This window comes from Carlito syrichta, unplaced genomic scaffold, assembly GCF_000164805.1.
Source record: "Carlito syrichta isolate Samal-C Ts95f unplaced genomic scaffold, Tarsius_syrichta-2.0.1 Scaffold301786, whole genome shotgun sequence".
In the NCBI taxonomy this organism is placed as follows: domain Eukaryota; kingdom Metazoa; phylum Chordata; class Mammalia; order Primates; family Tarsiidae; genus Carlito; species Carlito syrichta.
Genome location: NW_007245882.1, coordinates 354,575 through 372,929, shown reverse-complemented (window position 1 = coordinate 372,929; position 18,355 = coordinate 354,575). Strand labels below are relative to the sequence as shown.

Below are 18,355 nucleotides of genomic sequence, written 5' to 3'. Positions count from 1 at the left end.
ACCAGGAAGGTGAAAGGGCAGCCGAGGCAGCCAATCGGCGCTCCCGGAGAGGGTGAGCCCCGCCCCCTTCTCTCCTCCCCACCCCGCCGGGCGCAGCCAGTCTCTATCGCTCTCAAGCCAACTAGGGTGGGCCCGCCGACCGCAAGGTACCACCGGTGACAGTTCGGTGGGGCACTCGAATTTAGGCGTCGGGGCGGCGAGCCCCGCGCCCCAGAGCGCGGTCACGTCCCGACAGCCTCCCGCGCCGCCCCAGGGTTCAAGTACAGCCGGCGGGGGCCCAGAACCCTAGAGCTCAGCCTACGTTTCCCCGCGCCGCCGCCACTTCCCAGCGGCTCGTTTGCTCCGCGCATGCGCCCCAGTGGCGCGGAGCCCCCACCTCGCTCACTGGCGCAGACACGGCAGGAGTGCCCGCCTGCTATGGACTTCCTTAACGCCGAAAAGTGAAACCACAGGGTAGTCATGGAATAACGAAATGCAAGTGAATTGAGACCCAATAAGTCCATTTCGAGCGTAGTAGTTGAATGCTTTTTAATCTCTGAAGTGTTTATGACAAATAATGTTATGGATTTTGGGGGGGAGGGAAATATATCGTGTTGTAGAAACGGAATTTTGTGGTTTAGAAATAATTTAAGGCCGGGCGCAGTGGCTCACGCCTGTAATCCCAGTACTTTGGAAGGCGGAGGAGAGGGCATTGCCTGAGTCCAGGGTTTCGAGACCAGCCTGGGCAACGTGGCAAGACCTCGCCTCTGCAATAAATCAAAAATAGAGCCAGGTGTGGTGGCGCACGCTTGTAGTTCCAGCTACTTGGAAGACTGGAGGGGAAGGATCGCCTGGACCCAGCAGGTCGAGGCTGCGGTGGCCTTGAGCGTGCCACTCGCACTCCAGCTTGAGTGACAGAGTGAGATTCCGACTCAAAAAAGAAAAGAAATTTAAGATAACAACACGATTTATTACTATGATGTGCCAGACTCTGCAGGCTGTTAGCTAGGTAAAGATAAAATTACATAATTTCTGCTGTTGGGCTTTCACTTAATTGTCCTAATGCCACTTACATTGTGGAAATATCTGTCCCTCACCCCTCATATTTAAAGTGATTCTGTCAGTTAATTTAGAAAGCAGAAAGTCTTGTTCGCATTAAAAATCCGAGTCTTGTGGCTTATTGCTTTTTTATTTTGTTTTGTTTTGAATCGGAGTCTCACTCTATCGTCCAGGCTGGAGTGCAGTGGCACGCTCACTGCCACCGCAACCTTGACCTGCTGGGCTCAGGCGATCCTTCCACCTCAGCCTTCCTAATGTGAAACTAACTTTTTAAAATGTGAAATTAACTTTTGTTAGCCTGAGTTAACAGTAACTGATAATTACATTATATTTCTGATTTTTTTCACCTAATTCCTGACTGTAAGAAGAGACAATTCTGTGTTTTAACTCCCCAAGAGTAGTTACTTTTTAAAAACTCACATTATTTTACGTTTTAAAAAACATGTCAATCCAGGCACAGTGGCTCATGCTTGTAATCCCAGTACTTTAGGAGATAGAGCGAGAGGATTGCCTGAGTCCAGGAGTTCGAGACCAACCTGGGCAACTTGGTGCGACCTCCTCTCTACAATAAATAAAAAAATTAGCTGGGTGTGGTGTCATGCACCTGCGGTTTGTACTGAGAGGACTGAGAAGGCTGAGGCAGAAGGATCATCTCAGCCCAGCAGGTGGAGGCTGCCGTGGCCATGAGTGTGCCACTGCACTCCAGCTTGGATGACAGAGTGAGACTCCTATTCAAAAATAAAATAACATGCCAAGACAACTTAACTGCCCTTTCCCGTGGTAAAACATCTAATTAAGTATTTAGTTAACTAAGACCCAAATCTGTGAAATAGGACTAAACAGTAGTGGCTATCTCTGACTGAACCACATACATATATGGTCTTTATGCAAAAATTTATTATATGCCCCCCTTTTGGTCTCAGTCTATTCTACGTAGGCGAATGATTGGATTATCTTGCCGAGCCGACTGGACAATATCAATGTTACCAGACTACTTAATAAAGTTATTATTAATACAAGCTAGTGTTCTTATGGTTTGCACAGTGACCTTGTTTTTGTTTCCGCTTGGACAAAATTATGAATTGCCAGGCACAGTGGCTCATGCCTGTAATCCCAGTATTTTGGGAGGCTGAAATGGGAGGATTGCTTGAGTCCAAGAGTTTGAGACCAACTTGGGCAACATAGCAAGATTTCATCTCTACAAAAAAAAAAAAAATTAGCTAGGCATGGTGGTGTGGGCCTATATTGCCAGTTACTTGGGAGGCTGAGGCAGAAGGATCACCTGAGCCCAGGAGGTGGAGGCTGCAGTGAGCCATGATTGAGCCTGGGTGACATAATGAGACCTCGACACAAAAAAATTATGAACTGATCCTGTTTTTTTGGTTTTTGCCTTACTTCATCAGTCACAGGGTGGCCTTATTGGATTAGTTGGTGATCTGTGAGAAAACCATAGTCTAGCTGTGAATGTCGGGCCATCTCCTAACAACACTGAGGTCAGGTCAGTCGCTAGATGCTAGATGATGAGTATTTTATCTGGCTAAGACTGCATATTGAATATGCAGTACAACTGGCCAGGTTCAGTGACTCACGCCTATAATCCCAACACTTTGGGATGCTGAGGTGGGAGAACTGTTGAAGCCAGAAGTTCGAAACCAGCCTGGGCAATTTTGTGTGACTCTGTCTCTTTTAAAACACACACACGCACACACACACACACACACACACACACACACACACACACACACACACAAAGATTAGTACAACAATGAGCTTTCAGTCTGTTCTATGATTGCCATAGTAAGTCACAAACTGTCATGTGTTCTACAGGAAAGGAAACTATGGTAAAGGCAGAAATAACTGTTGGAAAGATGGTCAGTGAATTGACCATTTAAATAAACTGACTCTTAAATTTTGCCCTTTCATTTTTTTTCCAATGTCCAGTTGATAATCTCCAGAAAACAAGTTATTCTAGCTGAAATAATTTGGAGGAATTAACGTAGTTCAAATATAGTAATCCTTCATCTGCAGTTCCAGTTACCTGTGCTCAACTGTGACCTGAAAATACTAAATGGGAAATTCCAGAAATAACAAATTTATAAGTTTAAATTGCATGCTGTTCAGAGTAGTGGGATGCTGTCCAGCTCCTTCCCATCTGGGACAGAAATCTTCCTTAGGTCCAGAATATGCACGCATTAGTCCACTTAGGAGTCATCTCAGTCATCAGATTGTTGCGGTATTATAGGGCTTGTGTTTAAGTAACTCTTGTCACTTTTATTGCAACATACTTTTATAATTATTCTATTTTGTTATTCGTTATCTCTTACTGTGCCTGTTATAAATTAAACTTTATCATAGGTATGGGGAAAAAATAGCATATATAGGGTTCAGTACTATTTGAGGTTTCAAGCATCCACTGGGGGTCTTGGAACAATCTCCCTTGGAATGAGGGAGGACTACTGTGTACTTTTTTTAAAATCATGATTTTACTGTCATAATTTTTATAGACTGTGCCAGTCTTAAAAATGTCAATAGTCTTTGTTTTTCTATTTACTTTAAAAGCTGTTTTCTAGCAATGGAGACTTTCTGGTTAAGAATTTCTTAAATTATATTCTTCAAGTTATTTGTAGATATACTATCCCCCACCCTTCAAAAATACCTCTGGTAAAATTTAAGGCTGAGAAATTTTGTATCCATATAGAATCATACGAATGCATTATTAATGACTCCAAGAAGAAACTTAAACATACTTGTTTAAATTTTTCCAACAGTTATTTCTGCCTTTACCATAGTTTCCTTACCTGTAGAACACATGACAGTTTGTTACTTACTATGGCAATCATAGAACAGACTGAAAGCTCATTGCTGTACTAATCTTTGTGTGTGTGTGTGTGTGTGTGTGTGTGTGTGTGTGTGTTTGTGTTTTAAAAGAGACAGAGTTTCACAAAATTGCCCAGGCCGGTTTCGAATTTCTGGCTTCCAACAGTTCTCCCACCTCAGCATCTCAAAGTGTTGTGATTATAGGCGTGAGTCACTGAACCTGGCCAGTTGTACTAATCTTTAAATTTCATAATACAAATACATATTTATGATCAAGTTCTTTGATATAAAAAAGTTTCAATTGCAAAAATTATTCCAAAGGCAAAAAGCACTATTGTTTGCTAGGAAAATGTCAGTGGAATTTAATGTTCAATACCTTTGAATCTAAGCCAAGGGAGTGGTTTAGATTTTCTGAAATCTGTTCGTACTGGAGTGCCTAATACATATACTCAGACCCCTCAGGTCTTAAAAGGGAAAGAAAAAATAATAATAACCAACACACACACACCAGTCTCTACCTTGAAGGAGCATAGGAGATGAAGAGACACGTAGACAATCATAATAAGATGACTTTACACAATGTATCTATAAAGCAGGACTCAAGGAGAAAAGCATTTATGTCACTTTAATATGCTGAGGAAAGGTGTCACACAAGAGAAAGGGAGTGTCCAAGCTAAGATCTGAAAGATGACAATGAGTTTGTTAAGTGACTAAACTAAAAGGGCGGTTTGTAAAGTGTTGGTGGTTAAGAGGAGCATGAAAATAAGTTCAAGAGAACTCGAATACTTGGAGATAACAATTGGAGTATTTGCTAAATAATTATTAAACTAAAAATCGATCTGAGAGATAGGCACATAGCTGCCCTCTTGACATTAAACACTTCTTGACATTAAAAAAAAATATATGACTTTTAGAGCACAAATTTTAAAAGGCTAAGCAGTAGTCTGAAGACTGATTTGTTGTATTATATTCACCTCATCCTAAAAGGGCATTAAGGAGAGGGTGTGGAGCAGTGGGGGTGAGAATAAACAAATGGAATTTTTTTTTCTAATAGCCTGAGGACAGGGAACATGTCTGTCTAGTACAACTAAATTTGTTCAACATTTCACAGCAAATGATAAGACAGTATTTTTTGAATTAAAGTATTTAAAAAACTATGTTAAAAATCAGAAAAAATTAAGAAAAATCACACTTTTATAAAATGCTTTGATAGTCATGTAAGCCTCAAATTATTATAAGGACTCCTAGAATTATTTCTTCATATATCTAGATTGCATAGCTGTACTTAAAACAGTGTAAATAAATATAATGTATGCTTAGATTTAATTTGAATGACAAAAATGAAGTAATTCCTTCTTAGGTCTTTACATATTTTTTTTTTTTTTGAGTTTGAGTCTCATTCTGTCGCCCAGGCTGGAATGCAGTGGCACACTCACGGCCACCCCCAGCATCGACCTACTGGGCTCCAGCGCTCCTTCCGCCTCAGCCTTCCAAGTAGCCTGAACCACAGGCACAGGCTACCACACCCGGCTAAATTGTTTTTGATTTGTTGTAGAGACGAGGTCTCGCCAAGTTGCCCGGGCTGGTCTCGAACTCGCGGCTCAAGCAGTCCACTTGCCTTGGCCTCCCAAAGTGCTGAGATTACAGGCTGAGCAACCAAGCCTGGCCTACATATCTTTATTTGGTTTACAATTTGCTTCAATTTAGGGAGGACGTCTACCAAAGTCTTTTAGGGGGTCAATTTAGGGAAATAACTTCCACAGAAATGTTTATGTACATTTTCTGGAAATAATAGACACAGTAATCTCCGTGGAAAGAAGTTTTTAATATGAACATACATAGAATGCATTTTTGTGACTAATAGTATGCAATTGTTTAATATACACTACAAAATCATTAATTTTAGAAAGTTTCCAACTGTCTAAATATCAAAACGATCTCATATTCTGGTATAAAGATGAACCATTTTCTGTATATACCAAAATTAAAATTTACCCGTATTCTAATGTTGAAAAATGAGATAAAATACCAACATTATAAAGTTCACCTAGAAGATTACCAATAACCTCATAGACAATCTTTACTATTATATATAAACTTTATCTTATTTTCATTTTTTTGAGACACTTAATTTGTCCTAGTCTAATAACATGGTTCATATGTTAAACAGAGTTAGAATGTGGAGGGCAGAGAGGATTTGGAGGCAAAGACCTATGTTTAATCTAGAACTATCTAGATCACAGGCATTTCTATCCCTTGTGCAAGATGGCATATAGTAAATGCCTGAATGAATAAATTACATTAACAAAGACTTCTTCATGTGTAAATCTGAGATAATACCATCTTCCACACTCAATGTTTGTAAGGAAAAAGTAAGAGAACAAATGGGTGCCAAAGTGCTTTAAAGAATCTGAGTTAAATTATTTTAAACATCTGTGTTAAGACTTTTATTTTGTAAATATCACATTTCAAATGAACTCCAGTACTTGGCTTTGATGTAGAATTTTATTTATAGCTATGTTTTCCTTTTAACAAAGATAAATCATTAACAACAAATTTCTTCAGTCTTCATTTTAAAGATCATTAAAAAACTCTAATTCAGGACAAACACCAATGTCCTTCTACCTCCTTTAGCAAGTCATTTTGAGAAATCTGCTTTGTTTCAAAATAATTTGATTATAAAAAGCTCTAAAATTTATAGTTCTCATCGAATTCCAATTCAAGAGCATTACCAGTTTATAGTTCTCATTGAATTCCAATTCAAGAGCAGTACCAAAGCACTTTACACCTATTTCTTCCTTTTTTTTGAGTCGGAGTCTCACTCTGTTGCCCAGGCAGGAGTACAGTAGCACACTCATGGCCACCACAGCCTCAACCTGTTGGGCTCAGGTGATCCTTCTGCCTCAGCCTTCCAAGTAGCTGGAACCACAGGCACGCACCACCACACCCGGCTAATTTTTAATTTACTGTAGAGACGAGACGAGGTCTTGCCAAGTTGCCCAGGCTGGTCTTGAACCCCTGAACTCAGGCAATCCTCTAGTTTCTGCTTCCCAAAGTGCTGGGAATACAGGCATGAGCCACCCCACTTGGCTACACCTATTTCTTTCATAGCATTTATCATACTGTATTATAATTATTATTTATTTCTCTCAGGAGACTGAGCAACTTTAGGGCAAAAAAATCATGTCCATATTCCTCTTAATAACACCTAGCATTTAGCTGGTTCTTTGTAGAAGTTAGTGCCTAGTAGACACAGAATGAATGGAGGATCTGTGTTGTGACCAGCAGAGGAAAAAAGAGCTATTATAATTTTGACTAGTTTTATGGTCAGAGTGATTAAAGAAGAAAAATCTATCAGCAACCCCAAAACAGGATTTTAAGAGATTCTTTTTAGGTTGTTCCTCTATGAATGAAGCTAGTTTTAAGATGGACAGATTGTAGGCCAATAAAACAATTCAATGCAGGGAGGGCTTGGAACTACATCAGAACTGTAACATTAAATGACATAGAGAAAACACAGAAATTTACTCCAAATTATTAAGTAGCAGTTTATTCAATTATGTCAAATAATAGTGAGATGAAGTAACCTTGCCAAAACCTTTTTGTATTTTATAAGGTTATATTTTTATGATTTTTAAAACTTTGTATTAAGATTTCAAGATATTATTGAAGATGGGAACATTAATTAGTGTTTTGTTTTGTATTTGGAGTGGGGGCATGAACCACATGAGAGTCTCTACTTGAAAAAAATCATTTTTATTCAAATGATTATTTGCCCAACATTTTGAGTTATAAAGTAGATATGGTCACTAAGTGTTTGCTGACTGTATACTGGTGAAAAGGTATTTGAAATCTATCAGGGAAAAAACATGTAATGACAATTCCAAGACTACATCCAATACTTAAGATAAAGACAAAATGACCAACAAGGCTTGTACCTTCTACAAAAGAACTTCCATAAATATTTGTTCTAAGTAACTCAAGGGAATTAAGACACTTCCTACTCTTGCATTTGCTTGGGAGTCATTCCTTACTAAAAGAGGGTACTAATACTATAAAAAGATTGTTGCTAATATCCAAGCAAATGTCATTTTAAAAAAAGGCAATCCACAAACAGTTGGAAAAAAAAACAAACCAACCAGTTTTTTAATCTTAAAGTTGCCATTACTTTATAGGAAAGATTTGTAGCAATTTATGATTTGGTATATGCTACTTTCATTTGTTAGTATCACAAGCTTGGATTAGGGTTAAATACCTTGGTTATATATTTTTACATGATTTCACCAAAGCTGCTTGAAGGGCTCCTATTAAACATTTAGTGAAATATGGCAAACCCTTTTTGTTCAAGTGGCAACCATAAGAATAGTTCTGATACTTCTATTTTGTAAAATAACTAGCACTTGCATAGCTTTATCACGGACATACATGTATTTTCATAGAGAAGTACATTTCATTTCCCTTATGTAATATGGCTCCGCTATTTGACTTTAAAAGAGATAAAAAGCAAACTGATGTGTAAGAGCAACTGATTCAGTCTATGGCCATACCACTCTGAATGTGCTTGATATCGTCTGATCTCGGAAGCTAAGCAAGTAAGGCCTGGTTAGTACTTGAATGGGAGATAAATTTATTAAGTTAAACATTGTGAAGGTATAATATAGTAAGAACTTTTCTGTGATTAAATTTCACTGAGGATTTATGAAGAAAAAAAATTAAAAAAAAACTATATTGATAATGTGTTTCTGAGGTATAGAATGTATGTGGAAAGTAGTTAAAAAAGAAAAAAAAAAGGCTTAAGCATTAAGTATCAACGCACATGGGCACACCAGTTTTGAAGTTGGAAATGTAATGTTTTTATTATGAAAAAAAGAGTAGCATACATCTGTCTATTTGTGTAATTAAGGTAAAAGCTAGATCCTAAACTTTGTCTTATTTTACAACGTGTTTTCTTAGAAGGTGAATATAATCAGATTTTACTAGTCTGAGGTACTTGAGGCCTTACCAGTTTGGATAACTCAAGGATATGTCACATTAAAATATCTTCCAATCTACTGTATTTTAAAATTCTTATGAGGGAGTCCATGATAAGTTCATTTTACTGGTAAAAAAAAACAAAAAACAAAAAAACGCAGTAAGCTTAAAAAGCTTGCCCTGTACCTCAGATTTTTTTCTATAAATTTTTCAAATCACAGTGCCAATAATTAATACAAAACCCAACACTTTTAAGGTTATAATTAAGGTTGGTTATCTCCTACTTAGCATCTTATTAAGAACGTAATATCCCAACTTTGGTATAGGAAAACATCCTTTTCCAATATTAATTAAGCATATTACTTGTCATAAATTGTTCTTTAATAATAGTTTTAAAAAAAGTATCTTGCAAACATAGTTTCCTAGCAAAATTTTTCTTACATAAGGCACTTCCACTCATTTTTCAAATGAAATGTTCATACAAAGTTTCCTATTTTTTTGTAATAAAGTCTTCATAAGTTATACAGTAATAATGTTACTTCAAGTAAAACTTTATTAAATACTGCATTTTGGCATAATTGCCATAAATATCTTTACCTCTGAAAAGAAGGAAGGATGGACAAGTTCTGTGCAAGCTAAACTTAAATGAAGGTACTCTTGGTCTGTTTTAGATTTAGAGACTTGGTAATGCTTTATCTTGCTGATCTTGTTCAAGAATCTTGAAATCCTCCAAAGCAATACTGCTTAAGGCAGTTGGTAAAATGTGTTCTGATGTGCCTTTAGGTAATATGTTATTTGCTTCTAAAGTCTTCACCAAGCATGTGGCTTTGATCCATCTTCGAGTTGCTCTGCGTTCTTTTTGTAAGCAAGTTTTCATCTTTCTTCTTAAGCTTGCTATTTCTTTTTCCAGTTTAATTATCCTCCTTTTTGCCTCCATAGGATTCCTAAAGGCATAACTGTGTTCAAGTAGTACTTGATGACTACTAATGTTTGATTTTAAATTAGACGTTCCAGCTGGAGTACAACTGTTGTTTTTCTTCAAAAGATTCCTTGACTTGAGTTTCTGAGCCAAATAAAATGAAAAGGTTGAACATAAATTATGAAATATGACAAATAAGTGCTGTCTAATTTTGGATTACAGACAACTTAAACTGCTCTAATAAGAGTTGATTTTAAAAGTTTGACAGGAAACATCAGCAGCCCATCTCATGTAACCATGGGTTAAGTTTCTCAACTGGTTTAATTATCATTTATATCTTTTTGTCCTCTCTCCAGAGACATTTAAACACTGATTTGGAAATAGACGATGGACTTCCAAGGTCTCTTTCCAATTACTGAGTGTGATTCTTCAGAGACTTCAAAAATCCTTTGCAATTTACTTACTATGGCCAATTTAGAATGTAATTAGACATTTTATTATCTATTATACTAATTTGATTTCCCTTTTAGTCAAATACTATTTTCTTAATTTGATGAATATTTTAGACCCAAGGTCCTACTTAATGAAAATTAAAGGATCCATAGAAACACACTTTTTTTCCTCTCTGGTCAAATTATTCCAAGAAACATATTCTTAAGTATCAAGCTTCTAAATAGATTTAGCTACCAGTTGTTCATGATTACATCTTTAAGGATTTAAAATGTGGCTAGGAAATTTATGCCCAAATCAGAAACACGAGGAGTCCTTTTTTCTCTTTATGTCTTTTATTCAAATGGTCTTTAAGTCCAATTAATTCTATCTCCTAAATATTTGTATCATGAATCCTCTCCTGTCATTCTTTTTTTTCTTTTATTTTGAGTCAGGGTCTCACTCCATCAGCCAGGCTGGAGTCAGTGGCACGATCACGGCTCACCACAGCCTCCAACTCCTTAGCTCAACCAATTAGCCTCCCAAGTAGCTGGGACTACAGGCATGTGCCACCACTCAGCTAATTTTAAAATGTTTAGTAGAGATAAGGTCTCACTATGTTGCCTAGGCTAGTCTTGAATTCTTGGGCTCAAGTGATCCTGCTGACTCCACCTTCCAAAGTCTTCAGATTATAGGTGTGAGTCACTGTGCCTGGCCCCTCTCTGTCATTCTTAATGCCACTCTCTACATCAGGCTCATATCATATCTGGCTTGACTATGTTATCCTTTATTGATTGCTACACTTTATTTTGGTCCTCATTAATCCATATTCTATCACCAGAATAATTATTCTAGCAGATCTGGTATTTCAATTCTGGCTAAATTTCTCTTTACCTATCCATTCTGCCATTCACCAGATTTATACTCCAGCCATACAAAACTACTTATAATTCCCAGATTATATCATATCCTCATAAATTTGTGTCTTTTAATCCTTAAATACACATTTATTGAAACATATTATGAATTCCTGGAGACACAACAGTGAACAAATAAGACAAATATGGTTCCTGTCTTCATGAAACCTACAATTGGTTCCCTTTTTTGCTCTTTATGTCCCCAGCATCTAACTTATATTCTAGTATAATGTAAAGTTTAATCTTAAAATTATTTGAGTAAATGATCAAAATGTCAAAAATAAGGTACATTTTAAATTCAATAAATATTTGAGTACATACTGTGTACTAGGCACTATTTGAGGTGCTGAGGACTCAGAAGTGAAAAAGACAAAAGGTTCTGCCTTCCTCAAGCTTTTATAGCATCTGTGATAGTTTGTTATGACCCCTTCTCTCATTCAGTAGTAACTCACAAGTTTAACTGTCAGAAATAAGAAAAAATAAAAATAGAAATAACAACAACAAAAAACTGTAGTTTTTCCCATCTCAGAGGAAAACATGTCTGTCTTCTTTTTCAGAGCTAAACTTAAGGCCAGGCTTGACAGCTATCTGTAATCCCAGCACTTTGGAAGGCTGAGGCAAGTGGATTGCCTGAGCCCACGGGTTTGAGACCAGCCTGGGCAACTTGGTGAGATCTTGTCTCTACAATAAATTAAAAAAAAAAAAATTAGCTGGGCATGGTAGCGTGTGTCTTTAGTTCCGGCTACTTGGAAGGTTGAGGTGGAAGGATCGCCAGAGCCCAGCATGTTGACACTAGGGTAGCTGTGAGTGTGCCACTGCACTCCAGCCTGGGCGACAGAGTGAGACTCCAACTCAAAAAAAAAAAAAAAAGAGGTAAACTTATTTGTGTTTATTCTACCCCTTCTTACCTTTTGGTGATCTTTTCTCATCTAGGTTTTCATCTCTGATCACATCTTCCCTAACTAGATAAAACATGGTTTTAATACAGCCATCTTGTTCCTTAATCCTCTCCTTTATTTTAAATATCACTTGCTAACATTTGATTATTTCCCACTCATCCCTTAACCCATTTGTTTTTGTTCCTAACATCCAATTGCAATTTTTCTGTGCAAGATCAAGAATACTCTTCCACATTCTAAACTCCCAAGTCTTCAAGCCCAGTCTAAATGCCAAAGCTTTATAATATTTTCTGTTATGCCTCCCTCTGAACTTACAATATTTGGTATACTCTGAGTATACGGCTCTTAAAGCACTTAGCACATGTTATTTGCACGTCATCTTGAAATCAGAGCAGAGCAATGCTGGAGGTGTCATTATTCATATGATTTGTTTTACCACTGGTAAATTATTGCTAATAATTGGTAGTAATATAGTAAAAACAATTTGGACTGGGGAAAGACTTGGAGTCAGGAGAGCTGAGCTCTAATTCTAGCATCACCTTTACTACACAATAGGAAGGTCTGCAACTTTCTTGAGGATCTCATTATACATGAATTTCAGTATCTTCTGAATTGCTGTACTGTATCAATAAAAAGGAACGGGCTGCTCTCTGGAAAACAGTGTGGTGATTTCTGAAAGAACTAGAAAGTGACCTTCCATATGACCCAGCAATCCCTATATTGGGAATACACCTGGAGAAACTCAAATCATTCTACAAAAAAGATACCTGCACATGCATGTTTCTTGCAGCACAATTTACAATAATGAAAACATGGAACCGTGTTGCCCACTGAAACTGGACTGGATAAAAAGAATGTGGTACATATAAACAATGGAATATTATGCAGCTATAAAGAAGGACAAACATATGGACTTTATAGCAACCAGAGTCTATCATACTCAGTGATCTATCACAGAAATAAAGAACAGACTACCATATGTTCTCACTCGTAGACCTTAAGCAATTATCACAATACTGTAAGAAAGGGATTGGCAGTAATGGGAAACTGTTAGGGGAGGGGGGGGTGGGATTATCAGTTGAGGAAAACTGCTGGAGGGGGCCACACCTCATCAAGGATGCCTGCATAATGAACATCTGTATACCTAATCCTGAATTGTACCCCACATCTTTGAAATAAAAAATAAATAAAAATAAATAAAGGAATGGGTTATAAAAATAGTGAAAAAAAAAAAAAGAGAGAGTAGCATTACCTACCATAGACTTTATATGGGTACAAAAGTCAAAAATGGTTGGAACAGCATCCATTTTAAGTCGTCGAGTTTGTCCTGTAAGGTCAAAACAGGAGGCTTCAAAGTGCTTTGAACAAAGAAATGTGTGTTTTCCTGGCACAAAATTTTTGCGCCTAACCAGGCGAACCCATTCTTTTCTTCTTTTAGGATCCAAAGGAAACCTTAAAAAAAACAGGCAAGTCAAATTTCTAACTATCATACCATATCATAAATGGTTAAAAGAGATTTTAAACGTGATGATTTAAGATGCTTCCCATTTACACAGGAAATTTTAAACTCATAATATCCAGAATCTGGATGGTAATTTTGGTAAGTTGTAAAAAACTTAGTAAAAAACTTGAGTAGTTTTATTCGTTTTTAAAAAGAGACAATTCTTCTCAATCTAGTTCTTAATATAGGCAGTAAAATAAAACATGACTAAACAGATCTAGATCAAGTTTATGTAATTTCACAATCAAAGAGTAATTTCACAATGTTTTAATCTGCTGCTGGTATACATGGTCAAGACAAAGCAGATTATCTAAAGATTAACTTTTATCAAGGAAAGCTAAGCAGATTCTGGTATGCCTTCCTCTGTGTTCTATCATTATGACACCTACCACATTGTTTTGTAAATTTTCCATTTTAATAAATTACCGGTGAAACAACAGATTATATATTTTATAGTTATATCTTTACCTTTCTTTTTCTTCTGAGTGACAGGTTCTCATTCTTGCCTAGGCTGGAGTGCAGTGGCACAATCACTGCAGCCTCCAACACGTGGGCTTAAGCAATTCTCTCTCCTCAGCCTCTCAAGTAGTTGGGACTACAGGGGCATGCCCAGCTAATCATTGATTTATCTTTGACACTTAGCACAGTGCCTTGCAAACAGTAGGGTTGCAACAAAAAGCCACTAAATTAATAAGAATACAGAATATGTAAATTAATAATTTATTGTATTACTTCCATGTAGTTAAACTGCATATATTTTTTAAAGTCAATTCTTAAATTACATAGTGCAGCAGAAAGCATCATTACAAAAAGGTAAAATGCTCTGTAGAAATGTTTCTCCTTCACATTTACTTCAACTAAAAAATACAATCTACCCTTGAACAACTTGGGCTTGAACTGCAAAAGTCCAATTAAAACTGGATATTTTTTCAATAAACATACTGGAAAAAATTTCAGAGAATTGCAACAATTTGAAAAAACTCACAGATGAACTGTATAACCTAGAAATAGTGAAGCAAAATTAAGAAAAATGTATGTCATGAATGCATAAAGTATATGTAGATACTACTCTATTTTATAACTTACTACCATAAATCTATTATAAAGTTAAAAAGTTAAAATTTATCAAAGCTTACATACACAGACCATGCATGGCACCATTCACAGTCAAGAAAATGTAAACAAATATAAAGATGCAGTATTAAGTCATATGCATAAACCTAACTGCAGTAATATGGCACTGCTATAATAATTTTGTAGCCATCTTCTACTGCTATTGTAGTGATCTCAAACAATGTATCTGCTTAAAGCAACATGTGATGCTAATAACCTCTGCATGAGCAGTTTGTCTCACCAGTAAATTGCATATCATGGTAAAAAGTGATCTCTCGTGGTTCTTGCACATGTCTCATTGTGTTTAGTGCAACACCATAAACCTTGAATAACTTCATAAGACCCATACAAAGTGGCACTAGTGGTGCTGGAGGTGCTCCAAGATGTAGAGAAAAGTCATGACAATACAAGAAAAAGTTGAACTGCTTGATGTGTATCATAGAATGAGGTCTACAGCTGCAGTTTCCTGCCATTACAAGATAAGTTAATACAGAACCATAGTGAAAAAAGAAAAGGAAATGTGTGAAGTTGTTGCTGTATCTGCACCAGCAGGTGCAGAAACCTTGCACTTCTTGTGAAATGTCTATCTCATATTGAAAATGAAGCTTTTTGCTGGGCTTGGTGGCTCAGCCTATAATCCCAGCACTTTGGGAGGGTGAGGCGAGTGGATTGCCTGAGCCCACAGGTTTGAGACCCGCCCGGGCAACTTGGCAAGACCTCGTTTCTACAATTAAAATAAAAAACTAGCCAGAGGTGGTAGCACGTGCCTGTAGTTCCAGTTACTTGGAAGGCTGAGGAGGTAGGTTCGCTGGATCCCAGCAGGTTGAGGCTGCGGTGGCTGTGAGCATGCCACTGCACTCCAATTTGGGCGACAGAGTGAGACTTCAACTCAAAAAAAAAAAAAAAAGAAAGAAAGAAAAAGAAAATGAAGCTTTTATGTGGATGTATAATTGCTATTAGAAAGGCATACTGATGTCTCTAATATGATTAGAGAAAAAGTGAAGTTATTACATGACAACATAAAGCAAAAGGAAGGTGCATGATCTAAAGCTGAAGAATTTAATGCCAGCAAAGGATGGTTTGATAATCTTAGAAAGTGGTTTGTTTGGCTTAAAAAGCATCAAGGTAACAGGAGAAGCAGTTTCTGCCTACCAAGGAGCAGCAGACAAGTTCCCTGATGCCATTAAGAAAATCATTGAGGACAAAGGATACCTGCCTCAACAGGCTTTTTTTTTTTTTAGTTGGAGTCTCACTCTGTCACCCAGACTGGAGTACAGTGCCATGCTCACAGTCACTGCAGCCTCAAACTGCTGGGCTCAGGTGGACCCTTCTACCTCAGCCTTCCAAGTAGCTGGTACCATAGGCATGTGCCACCATGCCCAGCTAATTTTTTTTCCTATGTATTGTAGAGACAAAGTCTTGCCAAGGTGCCCAGGCTGGTCTCTATTCCCTGGGCTCAGGCAAGTCTTTAGCCTCTGCCTTCCAAGGTACTGGGATTGTAGGTGTGAGCTACTGTGCCTGGCCTCAATAGGTTTTTTTAACGCAAATAAAATGGCCCTATTCTTGGGGAAAAAAAAGTCACAAAGGATATTTAGTAGTAAGGAAGAGAAGCAAACATTTTAATTTAAGGCAGAAAAGGAAGGGCTAACTCTCAAATGCAGCTGGGTTTATGATCAATTTTGCCCTTAAAGCTGCTAAACTCCAAGTCTTGAAGGAAAAAGATAAATACCAGCTGCCAGTCTTCTAATTGTAAAAAAGAAGGCCTGGACAATGAGAACTCTTTTTCCATACTGGTTCCATTAATGCTTTGTCCCTTGACTCAAGAAGAACCTTGCCAATAAGGGACAGTCTTATTTATTTATGTATTTATTTTTATCTGAGCTGGGGGTCTCACTCTGTTGCTCAGGCTGGAGTGCATTAGTACTATCATGGCTCACTGCAGCCTCAACCTCCTGTGCTCAAGGGATCCTTCTTCCTCAGCCTCCCAAGTAACTGAGACAACAGGTGCATGCCACTAGGCCTGGCTAACTTCTAAAAATTTTTTGTAATGATGAAGTTATTGCTATGTTGCCTAGGCTGCTCTTGAACTCCTGGGATCAAGCAATCCTCTTGTCTTGACCTCCCAAAATAGTGGGATTACAGGCATGAGCTACTGCACCCAGCCAGGGACAGCCTTTTAAAGTTCTTTTGATATTGGCCAATGCCCTTGGTTACCCAAACTCTGTAAGTTCAACACAGAAGGTGTCAAAGTGGTCTATTTGCCCCCAACAAAACATCTCTAATTTAGCCTCCATATTAGGGATTTAAAACTCATTACACACAGACTCCAACTCAAAAAATAAAAAACAAAGTCTCCTAATTTCCTAATTATTTTACTATTATCTGTACTAAGCCTATGTTTGTATGGTAGAAATACTATAGAATAGTGTGAGACTACACACCTCTTCCCAGCTCCATGATCAGTGATATCATATTGGTAGCTTGAAACCAGCTATGGTAGGAGTATTTATATCATAGAAATTGGGAAAACACTACAAATCAGGGTGTTCCCCCCTTCCTGGAGAGCTAGCTGTTAAACATTTAGCAATACACTACTGATTATAGAAAAGTGGCAAGGTCAGCATGAACGGAGGCAATGAACATTGAGCCTGTTGTAATAATCCAGTCAAGAGGTAATGGCAAGAAGTCAAAGGAGGAAGACTTCCAAGTTTCCAGGCAGATGGTGTTTTCATTGACTGAGAATAATACAGGAAGTGGGGTATGTTGGGGGTGGGGGGGGAGAGGGCAGTTCTTTATTGAATCTGGGTGACTGGAGGGAAATCAGGGAAATAGAGTGGACACTTGGACTATAAATCTGGCACTCATTAGAGATATGGACTAGAGATATTTATGTAGAGGGATCAATAAGCAGATGTTAACTGAGACCAGAGGAATACCTTAAATCTTTTTGTTGAGTGTGAAGACCTGAGTTAGAGGGTGGTGAGTTGACAGAAGAGACTGAAAATAGGCCGAGGAGCATGAAGATAATCACAAAACTAGTGTCAAACAATTCAAAAATATAGAGTATTTCAAAGAAGAAATGATCACACACCATGAAAAATGAATGTAGAAAGACACAGAGTTCATGTTAACAAGAGCAATTTCAGAAAACTATTGGGGAGATGGACTAGAACGGGCTGAGTAAGAAGTAAAAATGGAGACAGTAAGTTTAGACAGTAAGTTCAACTCTTCTCCTTGAACATAGGAGAAGAGTTAATTAAGTATTGTTTGTACTTATGAAATAGGAATGTATTTTTTATTATAATCAATGGTATTTAAGATCTAAATTTCTGAGGTTACACATGAAGATGTTAATTTCAGAGTAGGCAAATGGTATGCATGTTACTGTACCACCATCCCTCTTTTAAACATTGTTATTGGTGCCTGGACTCCCCTCTCTCTCTCTCATCTTCCAGATCAAATTACTAAGTTCAGTAGTTTCTCCTCAAATATTTCTCAAATCTCTCCATCCTTACTGTTAGTACCACCCTAGTTTGGGACACTGGGTGGACTCCTCCTGTTTTACTACAGTTTTGTAACTAGTTTTTCTCTGCTAACTCTCACTTCCCCTAATCCACTGTTGGTTGTGCCAGCAACTAAGTACAGTGTTGAGTTGATATAGCAGGATTTCCCTGTGAAGAAAACAGTAGGTAAATTAACATTCTGTAATAAGCTCATTTTTCTTTTCTTTTCTTTTTTTTTTTTTTTTTTT

At 37.5% G+C, this 18,355-nt stretch overlaps 1 protein-coding gene across 2 annotated transcripts in view; it reads right to left on the bottom strand.

The window, feature by feature from the left end:
• Positions 1-9,189: 9,189 nt before the first annotated feature.
• Positions 9,190-18,355, bottom strand: part of THAP2 (THAP domain containing 2) — an 11,331-nt gene continuing 2,165 nt past the window's right edge. For both annotated transcript variants that reach the window (XM_008055234.2, XM_021710991.1), the window contains exons 2-3: positions 13,247-13,442; positions 9,190-9,889 (exon numbers count right to left, since the gene is read on the bottom strand). In XM_008055234.2, coding sequence (XP_008053425.1) covers positions 9,500-9,889; positions 13,247-13,442 — 586 coding nt within the window. In that variant the 3' untranslated portion in view covers positions 9,190-9,499. The remainder of the gene's footprint in view (positions 9,890-13,246; positions 13,443-18,355) is intronic.